Source organism: Callorhinchus milii, unplaced genomic scaffold (assembly GCF_018977255.1).
Source record: "Callorhinchus milii isolate IMCB2004 unplaced genomic scaffold, IMCB_Cmil_1.0 Scaffold10, whole genome shotgun sequence".
Lineage (NCBI taxonomy): Eukaryota > Metazoa > Chordata > Chondrichthyes > Chimaeriformes > Callorhinchidae > Callorhinchus > Callorhinchus milii.
Genome location: NW_024704751.1, coordinates 9,434,842 through 9,449,453, shown reverse-complemented (window position 1 = coordinate 9,449,453; position 14,612 = coordinate 9,434,842). Strand labels below are relative to the sequence as shown.

At 46.8% G+C, this 14,612-nt stretch overlaps 1 protein-coding gene across 5 annotated transcripts in view; it reads left to right on the top strand.

The window, feature by feature from the left end:
• orai2 (ORAI calcium release-activated calcium modulator 2) overlaps positions 1-12,581 on the top strand; it is a 76,497-nt gene extending 63,916 nt beyond the window's left edge. For 4 of the 5 annotated variants that reach the window (XM_007896465.2, XM_007896462.2, XM_007896464.2 and 1 more), the window contains one exon: positions 11,069-12,581. In XM_007896465.2, the coding sequence (XP_007894656.1) occupies positions 11,075-11,611 (537 nt within the window). In that variant the 5' untranslated portion in view covers positions 11,069-11,074 and the 3' untranslated portion in view covers positions 11,612-12,581. Of the gene's footprint in view, positions 1-1,797; positions 2,026-11,068 lie in introns of those variants that run through there. The other variant, XM_007896461.2, reaches the window with a different exon arrangement.
• The last annotated feature ends 2,031 nt before the right edge of the window (positions 12,582-14,612 follow it).

The following is a 14,612-nucleotide window of genomic DNA, read 5'->3' as shown; positions in this document are numbered from 1 at the left end:
GAAGTATTACAGCCATTTAATATCTTTCACCTCTGTGTTCTCCAGTAGATATGCATTGAGCTATTGTTTCCTAGTAAACAGATACTGATAATATATACTCGATAAAGTTGCCATAAACAGTCATAAACACTATTGGCTCAGGGAAGATGTTATAATAATCCTGCAATTGGTATGGCCTTATCAAGTCTGGTGACTGTGTGTTTGTAGGCAAATGCAGCATCTAATTTGTGCACAGCAACATCATAAAAATATCCTGCAAACAGACATATAAGTAACTTACCAATTTTATCGAAGGAATTGTTGACCAAGACAGAGGGAGAAATTCCTTTGATTTATTTGAATAGTGCCGTGGGATTCCTACATGGAACTTCAACCCATAATCTTCTGTCTCAAAGGCAAAAGTGCTGCCAGCTGAGTCAGGCTGCTGTTACATTTCAGCTGTTAAAATCGAAAAGAACAAAAGAACCAAACTGCTCAAAACTTTCCATGAACTGGAATAAATAATGGGGAAACTTGGAGTAATTTCAAAGCTGCAACATTATCTTGCGGTCTAGGTAATAGTTATAAATTGCTTGAGCATTTCGCTGTCGCCGTCTGAGGTTCCGTCAATTCTTTGTGAGATTACTCCCTTAATCCTTTGAAGGATTAAACATGGATCATCATAGAAACCGCGAGCGGTTAATGCAGAATGGCCTGTTTATTACAGGATTTACAGGCGCGGCTGCAGTTACACCTCCACATTTACTAACAATCCGGAGCAGTGGAGTAAAAAAATATTTCTCACTTTTATCAGCAACGTTCCACTCTTAGCAGTTAAAAGGATAACTAATTAATCTGTGGGTTATTAGGGTGAAGGGAGAATATCGGGCAGGACACTAGGAGAACACATTGTGCTCGTGAAATAATTCCGCAAGATCCTTATCCACACGAAATGCTCAAATCTTGTTTCGCGTTCTATCAGCGCCCACCAAAACACGCCAACCCAGGGCTCGATCTCAGCCAAAGCATTCGGCGCTTCTCAGTGCCCTGGGCTGGAGAGGGTGGCGAGTGGGTACGTGTCGGACGAGCTGTGGCTGGGGCTGCCCTGGTGCAGCAACCCACCAGTGGTTGAACGCCCGCGCAGCCGAAAAACTCGACATGAAGGATGAGAATAATAATCCCTGCGTTGGATGCAGCTCCTCGTCGCGTCTTCCAGACGTCTCAAAGAGCGCTCCGCGGGACGCACCGTAAAAGCGAACCGACCGCGTCGTTTGCGGGCGAAGGGCCGCGGCGGCGGCGCCGGGGTCCCCCGCGGACAGCCGTGGGTGGGGATTGAGTGACCGGACCGTCGTTATTTTTATTTTTTTTTGGGTGGGGGGGGGGAGGGGGGGGGTCGTCACCGCCGTCGTCGCCGTGAAATACGGAAAAAAATAGTTCCGATGACGGTAAAAATAAGGGAGTGCGTCGGGGGCTGAGGATGGGCATCGCTGTCACGCGAGGTTGGTGGGTGGAGGATTATTATTATCATTATTATTATTATTATTAATAATGTTATTATTAATGTAACACAGTGGTTCACTCTGTGGGGGGGGGGCAGAGGGGGGGAGGAGGGGGGGAGTGCGCGTGCGCAGGACCCTGCCGGGCCGGCGTCCGGCACTGCGCGTGCGCGGGTGGGCAGCGGCTCGAGCGCTCCCCCCGTCGGTGGCCGCGGGTATCGCCGCCGACTCCTCCCTCCCCTCCGCCATCGCCGCCGCCAACGCCGCCAACGCCATCGCCGCCAACGCCGCCGCCGCCGGTAGTCCCTCAGACGGCGCTGCTATGAGCTCGGAGCGGTCGGCCCCCGCCGGCTCCCCCGCGCCCCCGTGCTCGGAGCTGGAAGGCGGCGCCAACAACGACTACCGGGACTGGGTGCGGCGCAGTTACCTGGAGCTGGTGTCGTCCAACCACCACTCGGTGCAGGCGCTGTCCTGGAGGAAGCTTTACCTCAGCCGCGCCAAACTCAAGGCGTCCAGCCGCACCTCAGCCCTGCTCTCCGGCTTCGCCATGGTGAGCCCCCGCGCCCCCCCTCACACTGACACTCACTCACACTCACACTCACACACTCACCCTCACACACACTCACTCACACACACTCACACACACTCACTCACACACACACACACACACTCACTCACACACACACCGCCCCCCCCTCACACTGGCACTCACACTCACACTCACACACACTCACACTCACTCACTCACACACACTCACACTCACACACACACACACACACACACCCTCACACCCACTCACACACTCACCCTCACACACACACACTCACTCACACACTCACCCTCACACCGCCCCCCCCTCACACTCACACACACACACACACACTCACTCACACACACTCACACTCACACACACTCACACACACTCACTCACACACTCACCCTCACACCGCCCCCCCCCTCACACCCACACACTCACACTCACACACTCACCCTCACACACTCACACTCTCACACTCACACACACACACACACCCTCACACCCACTCACACACTCACCCTCACACACTCACACACACTCACACACACACACACCCTCACACCCACTCACACACTCACCCACACACACACACTCACACACCCTCACACCCACCCACACACACACCCCCACACCCACCCACACACCCCCCCCCCACACACACACCACCCTCACACACACACACACACACACACACACACTCACCCTCACACACACCCCCCACAACCTCCCACACCCCCACACACACCCCCCTCACCCACACCCCCCCAAACACACACTCACCCACACACACCCCCCTCACACTCACACACCCCCACACATCCCCCTCACACACACACACACACACACGTCCACACCGCCCCCCCCCACACACACATACACACACAAACTGCCCCCTCCCACACCCCCATACACACAAACCCACACACACACATAAACCCACACACACACACACCCCCACACACACGCCCCCCCACACACACGCATACAGCCACACCTAATAATAATAATCATTGCATTTGATATAGCGCTTTTCACGTCTTCTCGACGTCTCAAAGCGCTTCACAGAATATACTGTACAGTGAATTGACTGTATATTTGTGGGCGAACGCGGCAGCCAATTGCGCACAGCAATGTCCCACAAACAGTCGTAGATTGAAAATGACCAATTTATTATTGTTTTGGTTTTGGAGGATTATTATTAGGCTCTGTGTGGAGTAAGGAAACTTGCCCGAGGTTTCGCCCTCTGCCTGGGATTGAACTCAGGTCTCTCACTTGCGTCTCAAAGCGCTTCACTGGATTCCCTGTACATTTGTCAGCAAACGTGACAACAAATCTGTGCTCGGCAAAGGTCCCACCAACAGCATAGCAACGACGACAACTTGCACTTACACAGCGCCTCTCACGGAGGGTAGCTTGCCGGAGCGCTTGACTCCCCGTCGGAGCATGACCCTGAGTCGGGGTGGGGGGGGGGGATAGGTGGCCGTAGGCACCGTCGAAGAGGAAGGTCTTCAGGCGCGACCTGAAGCTGGGAAGGATGGGGCGAGGTGGAGGGAGGGACAGAGGGTGAGTGTCCCAGAGTTTCGGGGCGTAGTGGCTGATGGTGGAACGGAGGGCACGAGGGATGGGCAGGAGGCCGGAGCCAGACGAGTGGAGGCAGCGGGCAGTGGGTTGGGGGGGTGAGCAGGTCAGAGAGGGAGGGAGGGAGGGAGGTGCCGGGGCCTGAAGGGATTTGAAAACGAGTGCGAGGATCTTGATATCAACTCAGAGTAAATGACCGGAGCCCCTTTCAGGATCCGTTTTGCTCTGCGTGATACTTGTGGAACTATTGCTGGCTAAACATGTAATATTATAGCACTTCTAATGTGATGTTCCCATACTGTAGCTCTGGCCTCTGTCAGTGGTACTGTATTACCCTGTCATTAACATCACTCTCGTCTCCCCACTCAATCATTGGTATGTTAGCTCTGCACGCTAACTAACACTCACTCGTATGGTATCTTTTACATAGGACAAAGTAACTTGAGAGCATAAAATTAAGATAATTCGTTACCAACCACATCTGAGGGAGGAGTAAGGAGAAGGTTCTGTACACGGCGATAGTAGGGCACCGTAAATAGTAGTTGAAGCAGAAGCTGTAATGACTTTTACTTTTTCAGGCAAATGCATGAAAACAAATTATAAAGTGTGTAGAGTATGATGAGGGTAATGGAAGGGAAAGTGGGACTAAGTGGATTGCTCTATCACCGCGAGCCATTGCAGGCATGAAGGCCCAATTGGTTGTCTTTTGGTCTGTAAAACTCTATGATTCTATTCTATACACGTAAAGTGAGATTAATCTGCAGTGAAATTCATGTTTTTCATATGCAAAGGTGACAACTGATTTGTCACCAGAAGCTGATAAGATGATTTATCTAAATGTATTGGATGCAGGAGAGAGGGGGTATGTACTGGGGGGGTGGGGGGGGGGGGGCGCGGAAACGCTTTAACATATTCTAACTAACCATTTATCTAACGTAGGGTTTCAGGGTAGGATCTGAGCTTGCTTAACAGCAGTGTGTTTTGATACCGAGCTGGAAAGAGAGGGGAGGTGACTGATAGTACGGTCGAAGAGGAACGTCTTCACGAAGTGAGTGAAGTACAACTTCCAGATTTCAGACAGATTTCTGTAAAATGATTTCAATATGAAGTTTAGCATAACGACAGCAAGCAAACAGTGTCGATCATTTCACCATTTGGGTGACTTGAATATTGGCTCCAAACCTTCTTTCACTTCACCAGGTTAGCCCTGTGCACCCTTCGTTGTATCTGCCTTTCTCAGCATTAGATAGGCCTTTCCCCACCCTCTCCTTGCCATGTGGCTGTGTGCTTTCCTAGGGTCGCAGTGTAAATCAGTCGGTGTGTGTGTATGTGGGGTGGGTGTGCTCTCCCAGAATATATCGAACCTTTTAACCGTTATTTGCTGAGTCCCTGGCCAGTGTGATTTCGGGCTGGGTGTCTGACCCTGGCTTCCCGCTCCCCTGCTGGAAGTGATATTACTTCGCTATGAACAGTATAAACAGAGTATTAGTGACTGTAAATAATCCAGACTATTTCCTCTCTCTGTGGAATGCGTTGAGGATTTATCCTGAAGGGCCGCTGAGGTGATTTATAGTCCCGTGTAGCTGAGCTGCTTAACTCATAAGCAAAAAAGTTGTAATTTATGGGTAGTGTCACAAGTGGGATATAAATTCCACCTTGTGGGACTTGAGAAGGTTTTCTGTTTATACCGAATGGTATAAGTAAATTAGACAAAATGAGTTTAATGAGACACTATATTCCTTTGAGGTTTGGCAGTCATTGTACCGCTGTGTGATGTGGATACAGAACGTTTATCCTTTGAACGCCTTTTCAAAAGCAAAATTGGATCCAGCAATTAGACTGGGATATTACGGTGTCACCTCGGCGTGCCATGGAAATAATATTGTGTCTGGTGCAGTTGCCTTCCTTACAGTCTCTGAACCATAGGTGGATTGATAAAATATTGGTAACTGATTACGCACCCTAGAAACCCCAGGTATGCTCCCTGGAGGCCTACTGTGACCTAAAGCTGCTTTTTGTTATCAGATTCATTGTCCATGGTCCAGCTTCCTCATTCCTCCTTTGTAAGAGTCCTTTAGCTCATTGGTTAGAGCACTCGCCGTGCGAGCGAAAGACCTGGGTTTGATTCCTGGGCAGGGCGAAACCTTAGGTAGGTTTCCTTATTCCGCATGCATGCATCTGTTGACTTAGCAGGAAGTAGGAACCCGGTTGTTAGTCGATTGGCGGATCACTTTTCTGGGGGTAATAATCCCTTAAAAAAAATAAGAATTTGGTCACTCAATCCACGACTGTTTGTGGGACACTGCTGCGCACATTGGCTGCCATGTTTTGCCCACAAAATACACAAGTCATTTCACTTCACAGAATATTCTGTGGAGCGCTTTGAGACTGGAAAACGTGATAAGGTCCGATGTTAAATATAAGGATTATCATCATTATTAACCCATCCAGAAGTTTGAAAAACATTTCTTTCTTTAAACTTCTTCTTTTAAACTTCATTTTCTTTCACACCATTTCACTCTGTGTTTATGGATTTAATATTTTTGGTGCCTGTTTGTCTGTTTAGCAGTTCACAAGTCTAATACTGGGGTGGAGGAGAGTACTGCTGCCAATCTTATTGTGAGAATTTAAAAAGAGGAACTAAAAACCATCTTGTCATTGCTGTTTATCCACCCCAATTTAGTGCAATGTCACTATATTGAAAGACTCGTTGCAAAAGGAATTGCAACAGCCAGATTGTAACACAAGTGCTATTGCAATAATACTACTTACAATTGATGTACCACCTTATCATGTCGGCAGGAAGTGACTGTGTATTTGTAGGCAAATGTGGCAGCCCACTTTGCAGCAATGTCCCTCAAATAGCCATGAAACAAATCACCAATGTTTTTTATTTTGGGGGATTGACACCGGGAGAAACTCCTTTACTTTTCGAATAGCGCCGTGGATTTAACAGATGGGACCTGGGTTTAACGTCTCATCCAATGGACAGTACCTCCAGCAATGCAACCCCCCCACCCTCCAGCATTGCATTGGAGCGTCTTCTTAGATTATAACTTCAAGACCTGACGTGGGATTAAAATCCACAACTTTCTGACTCAGAAAAGAGCCTTTTTCAATGTATCCCTCGAGGTGCCCTGTCTTGTGCTGTTCCTTGTGAGGAGCAGGATGTGTAAGTTTTATTCCCTTTGACAAAAAAGCCCTGTGTTTTCACACAGCGAGTTGTTCGGATCTGGAATGCATTGCCTGAAAGGATGGCGGAAGCCGATTCGATAACAGCTTTCAAGAGAGAAGCAGATAGATATTTGGGGAGGACAAACTTGCAGGGCTATGGGGAGAGAACGGGGGAGTGGGATTAATTTGGACACCTCTTTCAAAGCCGGCCTGGTCACAATGGGCTGAATGGCCTCCTTCTGTGCTCTATGATTCTATGGTCAGTGGCCTGGTAATTAAAGTACCAGCCTCCATCTTCAAACAGAACTCAGCGAGACAAGACATCAAAGTGTTCAGCCAGCAACGTAAACTGTGAGACTGCAGCTTCACAAAGGATGACCGTTCTAGCTTTTAGTATCTTACAGAATCAGCTGCTGGGAATATGTGTGAAACCCATGTAACACCCAGCTCCACTGAAACAGTAGGTATAGGTAACCAACCTCAGGGTCTGCCACAAAAGGCAAAATGGCTCAGATGCTGAAGATCTGAAATAAAAGCAGAAGTGACTGGGAACACTCAGTAGGTCAGGCAGCATCTATGGAGTGAGTTACCATCTCCGGTGTTTTTCTGGTATTCATTGGATAAAGACGGGTTTCGTTTTGTTTTGTATCGGTGGGTGTTTTATCGGTTAAAAACGAAAATCAGAAGTCCTAGTTGTGAGTGCCACTGCGCTCGGGGGTCAGTTTGTCACATCAGTATGAAAATTCACAGCTCTTGAAGGAACACAGCTGATCACCAGTGATGTCCAAAGGCATGTTTCACTGTGGGATCCAAGCCAGGTTCTGTGAGGACAGGTTATATAGAACTGGTTATGGAGTCCCACGAGCTGGTGCCAGATTGCTGGGTGGAATCACAGCACCGGTTGCACATCGGTAGTTGTCTCAAAACCAGGACCTTGCAGGTTGCAGATGTTATAATAATAATCCTTGCATTTGAGAGAGAGCGCCTTATCACGTCGTTGAAACATCTCCAAGCGCTTCACAGATTACATTGTAAAGTGGAGTGACTGTATATTTTGTCGGCAGCCAATTTTGCACAGCAGTGTCCCACAAACAATATATAAGCCTTTGTTTCTTCATTCATCACTGGGCATCCATCACTTTGCTCCCCACTTGTACCTCTGTACTTTGCTGGTTCATTGCTGTTGCTGTTGGTCAAGTGGGCAAAAGTGGGTGTTGACTCTGGTATCTGTTGCTGAGGTTCCTGCCCTGTTCGTTGCTCGGTTCTCCTTGTTTGAGGGAGACATTAAAAACTAGTTTTGAACCTCCTCACAATACATCCTCTGTCAGAAAAGCCTGGGGGAATCTCTGAGAAAGAAAGAACTTGCATTTTTATCGTGTCTCATGACCGTGAACACATCTCCATGGCAAGTCACTGTTAAGTTAGTGGCTATTCTTTGTAAGCAAATGCAGCAGCAATTTCACACAAGGTCCCAAAAATAGTCGCACGTGAATAACATATTAAATTGGAGGGATTTTTGGCAAGGAAAAGGGAGAAACTCCCTTCTCTTTGAGTGTTGCGAGTTCTCTAATGTCCACCTGAACAGGGAGACAGTTTAAATTTCTCGTATGTAATATATAATCCTTGCATTTAATATAGACTTGACATTTGTGAGGATAGGAATGGATTGGCACAACAATGCCTCTCCCACTCCACCCCCCACCCTGACTGATGTATCAGCCTTGTCAGTGAGTGTCACAGGCTGTCTAGTAAAGTTGATGATCGAGCGAGAATTATGGTTAAAGGTGATCTTGTCCTCACTCTGCATCCAGGTGTGAACACAGTGTAAGCTGTCAGATTCACAGCCAGCTGACAAAACAGATGAACGTCAACACAGCTGCTGTCATATGACTAGAACTTTACCTGAGGGCGTGTGTGTGTGTGTGTGTGTGCGCTTGTAATTCCAAGCATTGCGTTGTAGCTACTAAACCCAGAATAGGTTGAACTAGGCTTGTGGGTGAGGAGGATAAGAAAAGAACAAAATAATTCAGCTTGTGTTGTTCCCTCCTGTAACTGATGTACCGTTAGTGTTAAAACAAGCAACAAATGAATCGGGTTCATGGAAATTGTGTTGAGGATCCAGGCTGGGTACAGTGAAGACTGTGTATGTGAGACAACGGCAGCCAATCTCCAGTTCTCTGCCTTCACATCTAAGCGCTGGTTCTGTGCTGGTAACAGCACATTGCTTGAAAGGAAATCCTGCCACAAAACACTCTCTACTCACTGAGTGCAGCTTTCAACCACAAACGCTGGAGAGAGACAGTGCAGAGCATTCCTTGCAGACTGCTGGGAACAAAATAAACAGTCACTACACTTGCAATATATTCTGTGAAGCGCTTGGAGAAGTCTCGAAGATGTGTCGCATTTGCCTGACTTTACATCAAGTCTGTGAAGCACTGTGAGTCAACAGCATAAGGCACTATCTGGCATGTAAGGATCATTATTACTTGTGCTTCGAGGAATGTGACTTGAGCCCATGGAGCCCCTATTTTCACCTCCTTTCAATTTCCCTGCTCTCTGGTTCCGAGCCCAAGTGTAATTGGACACAAGACTATTTTCCTATTTTATTTTGCTCATGAGTCACTGAGTTTGTGAGACACTGCTGCGTGCAATTGGCTGCTGGTTTCACCCACAAAAATACAGTTAATTCACTTTACATTATATCCAGACGTCACGAAAACGTGATAAGGTGCTATGTCAAATGCAAGGATCATTATTATTAACTGCATTTAATGTAGCGCCTTTCACGTCGGGAGGATGTCTCTAAATGTTTCACAAGATTTACTGTAAACTAAAGTGTAGTTACCGTGTTTTCTGGATAAACTGTCTGGTGTATGCCTGAAATTTAAGGACTTAAAACATTTTTTGCCTCTGATAAAATGGAAGAAATGATTTCCTGTTGTCAGATACTGAGGCCTCTCTTACGCTCATTGCTAAGAATAGTGTGCTGTTAACATCTGCCAGTGAATTAATCCTTATTTAAACAAGCAAAAAAATCGCTATTTTTAGTGATCGGCATAAGAGATCCCAGTTGTGTTCTTTGTCCAAAAAAGGGCACTGTGGGAAATCTGTGTGTATTTGGAAAGTCCAACTCAACTCCATCCCCAACGTCATAGTGCTATTGTGTTATCTTAAAAGCAAAGATGATTGGAATTGGAAGAATGTCCACTTGGTGTTTCTGACTGTTGAGGAGCGTCTGAATGAACAGAACGTAGATAATGCCTTGAGTTATAGAGACTGACGTCACAGGAATTACTGTGAAGCGCTCTGGGACCTACCCTGCACGAGGGGTGCTATATAAATGCATGTTGTTGTTGTTAATCTGTAAGATCACGGTTTTGCACAGCAAATCCACAGTAAAAATACCAGCAAAGTATAGAGGCATTTAGGATTGATTCTGTATACAGGGTTATGGTTAGAGAACTTCCAGCTCCATTAAGAAGTTACTGAGACGCTGCCTATTTTGAGTTCCTGCCCTGGTGAGCATTACGTTGCTCCAGTGAATGCACTAATCCCCATGGGGAGGCTGATGATAGAATTGGCAGAGAGCCTGATTTAATAGCCCAACATGGTTATGTTTCACAAGTTACTGTTGATTACTAAGCGTGAGTCAATTCCGCCCTCCATCTTAATTGCTTAATGTTTAACTCCCACTTGTTATTCACGCCAATGTTGCATTTTATCCAAAGGGCAGGGAAAGATCATTCCCCTCTGGGCTAGCCAAGGACTGCAGCCATTCCAGTGGGGAGGATAGTCAAGGGGGAGATTAGCTGTTGTGAGAGGTAGAGACGTTCCTGGCTGCAGATTCCTTTCTCCTTCCTTGGTTGGGAAAGAGGAAAATGGACCTTTAAGCTGCTCAGTGTGCTGTTTACTTCCTGGTATCAATTGTTCACTCACAGTTCGGAGAACTTTTTCATGCCGTGGTGAGATCTGTGTACAGAGTAAATATCAGAACAGGAGACCACATCCTCTGTCTTTAAATTCTCACTAATCCGCAGCCCAGTGAACTACTGTATGTGTAGAGCCTGGATATCATGCAAATTACAGTCAACCTCACATAAGTCTTATCAGTCTGGACCATAACGTTTTATATGACTTGAGTAAGTCTGAGTTACAGGCAAACGTATAAAATCCGATTTAATCAATAGTCTACACTGCGTGTGCGTAATTCAGTGCAGCCGGTAAGTGAGCCTGAGGCAGTTCTTCACCGCATTGAAATGCACTTAAATCAAATTGTGTCTTAATTCTCCTTGTTTTGTCCAGGTGGCCATGGTTGAAGTCCAGCTGGAGATTGAGTACACCTATCCCAAGTTCCTGCTCATTGCCTTCAGTGCTTGCACCACAGTGCTAGTTGCTGTCCACCTCTTTGCCCTCCTCATCAGCACCTGCATCCTCCCCAACGTGGAGGCCGTCAGCAATATCCACAACCTGAACTCAGTCAATGAGTCTCCACACGAGCGCATGCACTATTACATCGAGCTGGCCTGGGGCTTCTCCACCGCGCTGGGCATCCTCCTCTTCCTCACTGAGGTGGTGCTGCTCTGCTGGATCAAGTTCCTGCCGATCGACGCTCCGAAGAATAGGACAATGGGGACGGGAGGAGGAGGTGGTGACTACACGGGTTGGCAGGCAGCTTTTGCTTCCACTATCATCATGGTGCCGGTCGGCCTTATATTCGTGGTGTTCACCATCCACTTCTACCGCTCCCTGGTCGGGCACAAGACCGAGCGGCACCACCAGGAGATCGAGGAGCTGCACAAACTGAAGGTGGAACTGGACGGTCACGACCGACTGCAGGTGGTTTGAAATGAGGGAGGAGGAGGGGGGGGAAGATGGCAGAGCCTCGCTTGGGGGGAGAGAACTCTCCACTCCTTACAGCCTCTTGCTCTCGGGTGCGGTGCCCAGCGGACTCTCTCATTCTATTCGGGAATCTAGGTTTACAGCTGTAGCTTTCACGTCCTCGCGAGCGGTTAGATTTGCGTTGCCTCGTCTCTCCAATGAAGAAATCATCAAGATTTCAGTGTTTCCAGCCCGGCATTTCCACTAACGGGATGAAATACGAGCTGGCCGGGGGGGGGGGGGGAAGCATCCATTGTTACCTGTGACTTGGAGAGACACTTAAAATTCATTTTACACGGCGGAAAAAGGACTCAAGGGCTTGAGCACTGGCTCACATGAGGGGAGGATGTGGGCTGAGGCAAGATTTAGTCATTCAAGCTTTGTCCTTCTAGAGCACAATTGTAAGACCTGAGAACCTGTGATTTGCTGCTGAGACCAGTTAGCAGTGAGTTTGGTACCGACGTCTTAACCCAGTAGTGAACGATGTAGCTGTGGTCATACTCGGTGTCTTTTCAGCATGTGTCCGCTGACCTTATTGCAGCTTGGTCCATTCTCCTCCTTTGCACCAAATACAAGTTATTGACATATTTTCTGAAACTCGTTTTACTAATTCTCTGCCCCCCCCCCCCCCACACACACACACGCACCCTCCCTCTTCCCTGCCTACCTTACACGTGTTTGTTAGAGAGCCCGGTGGAAGTTTCCCTCCACTTGACCACGTTAACATTAACATCTGAAATCCTAATCTGCGGTGGCTGCCGTTACTTAAGCTCCCAACACCCAATGACTGTTCGCCTTAAACCTTTCCAGCCTTTCTGACAAACCCCTTAGACGGAGCCCTTCGCTGCTGATGATGTGGGTTGGTTTTCAGACTTTTCCTGCATTACCTGCGGGGAAACTCCAGGGAGCAAACAGTAAATAAATATGCAAAAAAACAGTTGTGTGTACCCAGGTTTCTGTGTGTTGGGCTTGAATAAAGGGATCACCAATTGCCACCATGTTAACGCTGACAGGCTCCCTGCAACCATCAGAAAAGTCATGAATAATTCTAAGCAACTTTGTGTTTATTCTATTTATTGAGGTTAAAGGGTTGAGGAAGTTTGTATGGAAGCAAATTGCAGGCGGTTGGAGCTTGTTCCTGTTTGACAATCTCACTGTGCTCTCTCACTGTCAACCTCAGACCTCCTTCCAGTCAGTGAGTGGACTGAGGTCAGTGCTCGCGATTTAAACAAAGTGACAGGAATTGATCTTAAATCTTACATCTTAATTATTTATATCTGTTGGGTTTTCTTCTGGAAGAAAATACGGCCAAAGACCTTATTGCATGAAGTCCTGACCCTTTAAACCTGTTGCTAACAATTATTTTATCAAATGAAGGAATCAGTGTTGGAATATAGCCTCTGTGGTGACCAGCCGGCTTCCTTGATGTTCCAACCCATCTGAGACATGGCATAGCAAACCTTTTTAAACACAATCTCTATCATCGTCTGAATCCCCGTGAGTAAAGGTTCCCAGTTACTAGCCTTCCCCTGACGTTGTCAGAGCAATTCATTTGGTGACAGTGGAGCAATGGACCTCTTCACTTGCTCTTCCGCCTAAAATGAACAAGAGGATAAAACTCGAGCTTTGCTTCACTTCACCAAACCTCAACAACAACAAAACAAAATTACATTTCTATAAAGCGCCTTTCACGTCGGGAGGATGTCCCAAAGCGCTGAACAGTCAGGTTCCTCTGTTTACCTCATGTTCTGCCCTTCATTCTTGCTGGTCCAACTCTCTGGCGTTGATCTTCACCTATAAGTTCGTCAGTTAAAAAAAACTGCTTCCTATAATTAAATAATTAACCACATCAGTTCACAATCTTGTCTATAAGGGCAAGAAGGTAGACCTTGGATACTGTAATCCAAAACTTTTAATCCAGTTCTGAAGTGATGTAAAATAAGCAACAACAACAAAATTACGTTTGTACAGCAGGTTTGGATTAATTCAGGAACAAATCCCCACATTTCCTCCCTCTTGGACATTTGTAAAAATCCATTCAGCTTTTGAGCCTCTCGGCATGAAGGCAGGAGATGCCACAGGGAGTGTTTGCTTGACTTGGTATCTTTTATTTTGTCCCCAGGCATCTGGGTTGATTTTCCAGAGTGATTCCCTGCTGATCTGATGGGCAACGAGTGAGGAAGGGTTATGCTTCCAGATTTCCTTACGCTCTTTAAAATAAAGGAGTTTGGGGATGTGTTGAATGTGTCGATCAGCAATCTCGTCATGGCCGACAAGTCTTGATTCACAGGTTTTAGATTTATTAAATACAAATTTTATTGGGGGGCATCTTGTAATTCACCCCCCATCGCACACACCAAATAAGTGACCAAATGGTGCACGTGGCTGTTTGTTTACTTGTACAGGTGTGTTATATATGTATGTATGATGGTGGCCTTCTTAGTCAAACCAGTGACACAAAAAAGTTCAGGTTTTGCAATTTGTGTTGGATTTCCTTCTTTACATTTTTAGATTTGACTTTCCTGGAGTCAGTCAGTGACTCTGTGTGTAGTCAGGGCCAGGCCTCCATCTTATTGGTGAATGTTTTATCGTCTTAATCTATTTCTTTAGTTTATTGGATCAAGATCCAGAGACGTGTAGTGTAGTGTGCTTCCCTGTATTTCATGTTAGCTTCATAAATAAACATTAGTTGGTATATTTTTTTAAGTGGATGTTGTTACAAACTGATGCCAGAGCAATTTAGTTTGTTTGCAGTGAGGTATATAGTTCCTGGTTCAGCGTGTGTGTCGCCACATGTGCATGGTGTACACGATAATATTGGTGGCATTTTATTAACTTTGTTTATTGCACAGACTTCCGTCCTGATGTTATTGTGGAAATAAAGCCTGTTGCGTTGAACTGAAGTATTTCGAGTGGAAAAAGAGAGTGCAAAAGTGAAACAGATGCTGCATGAGATACTTGCTACGTC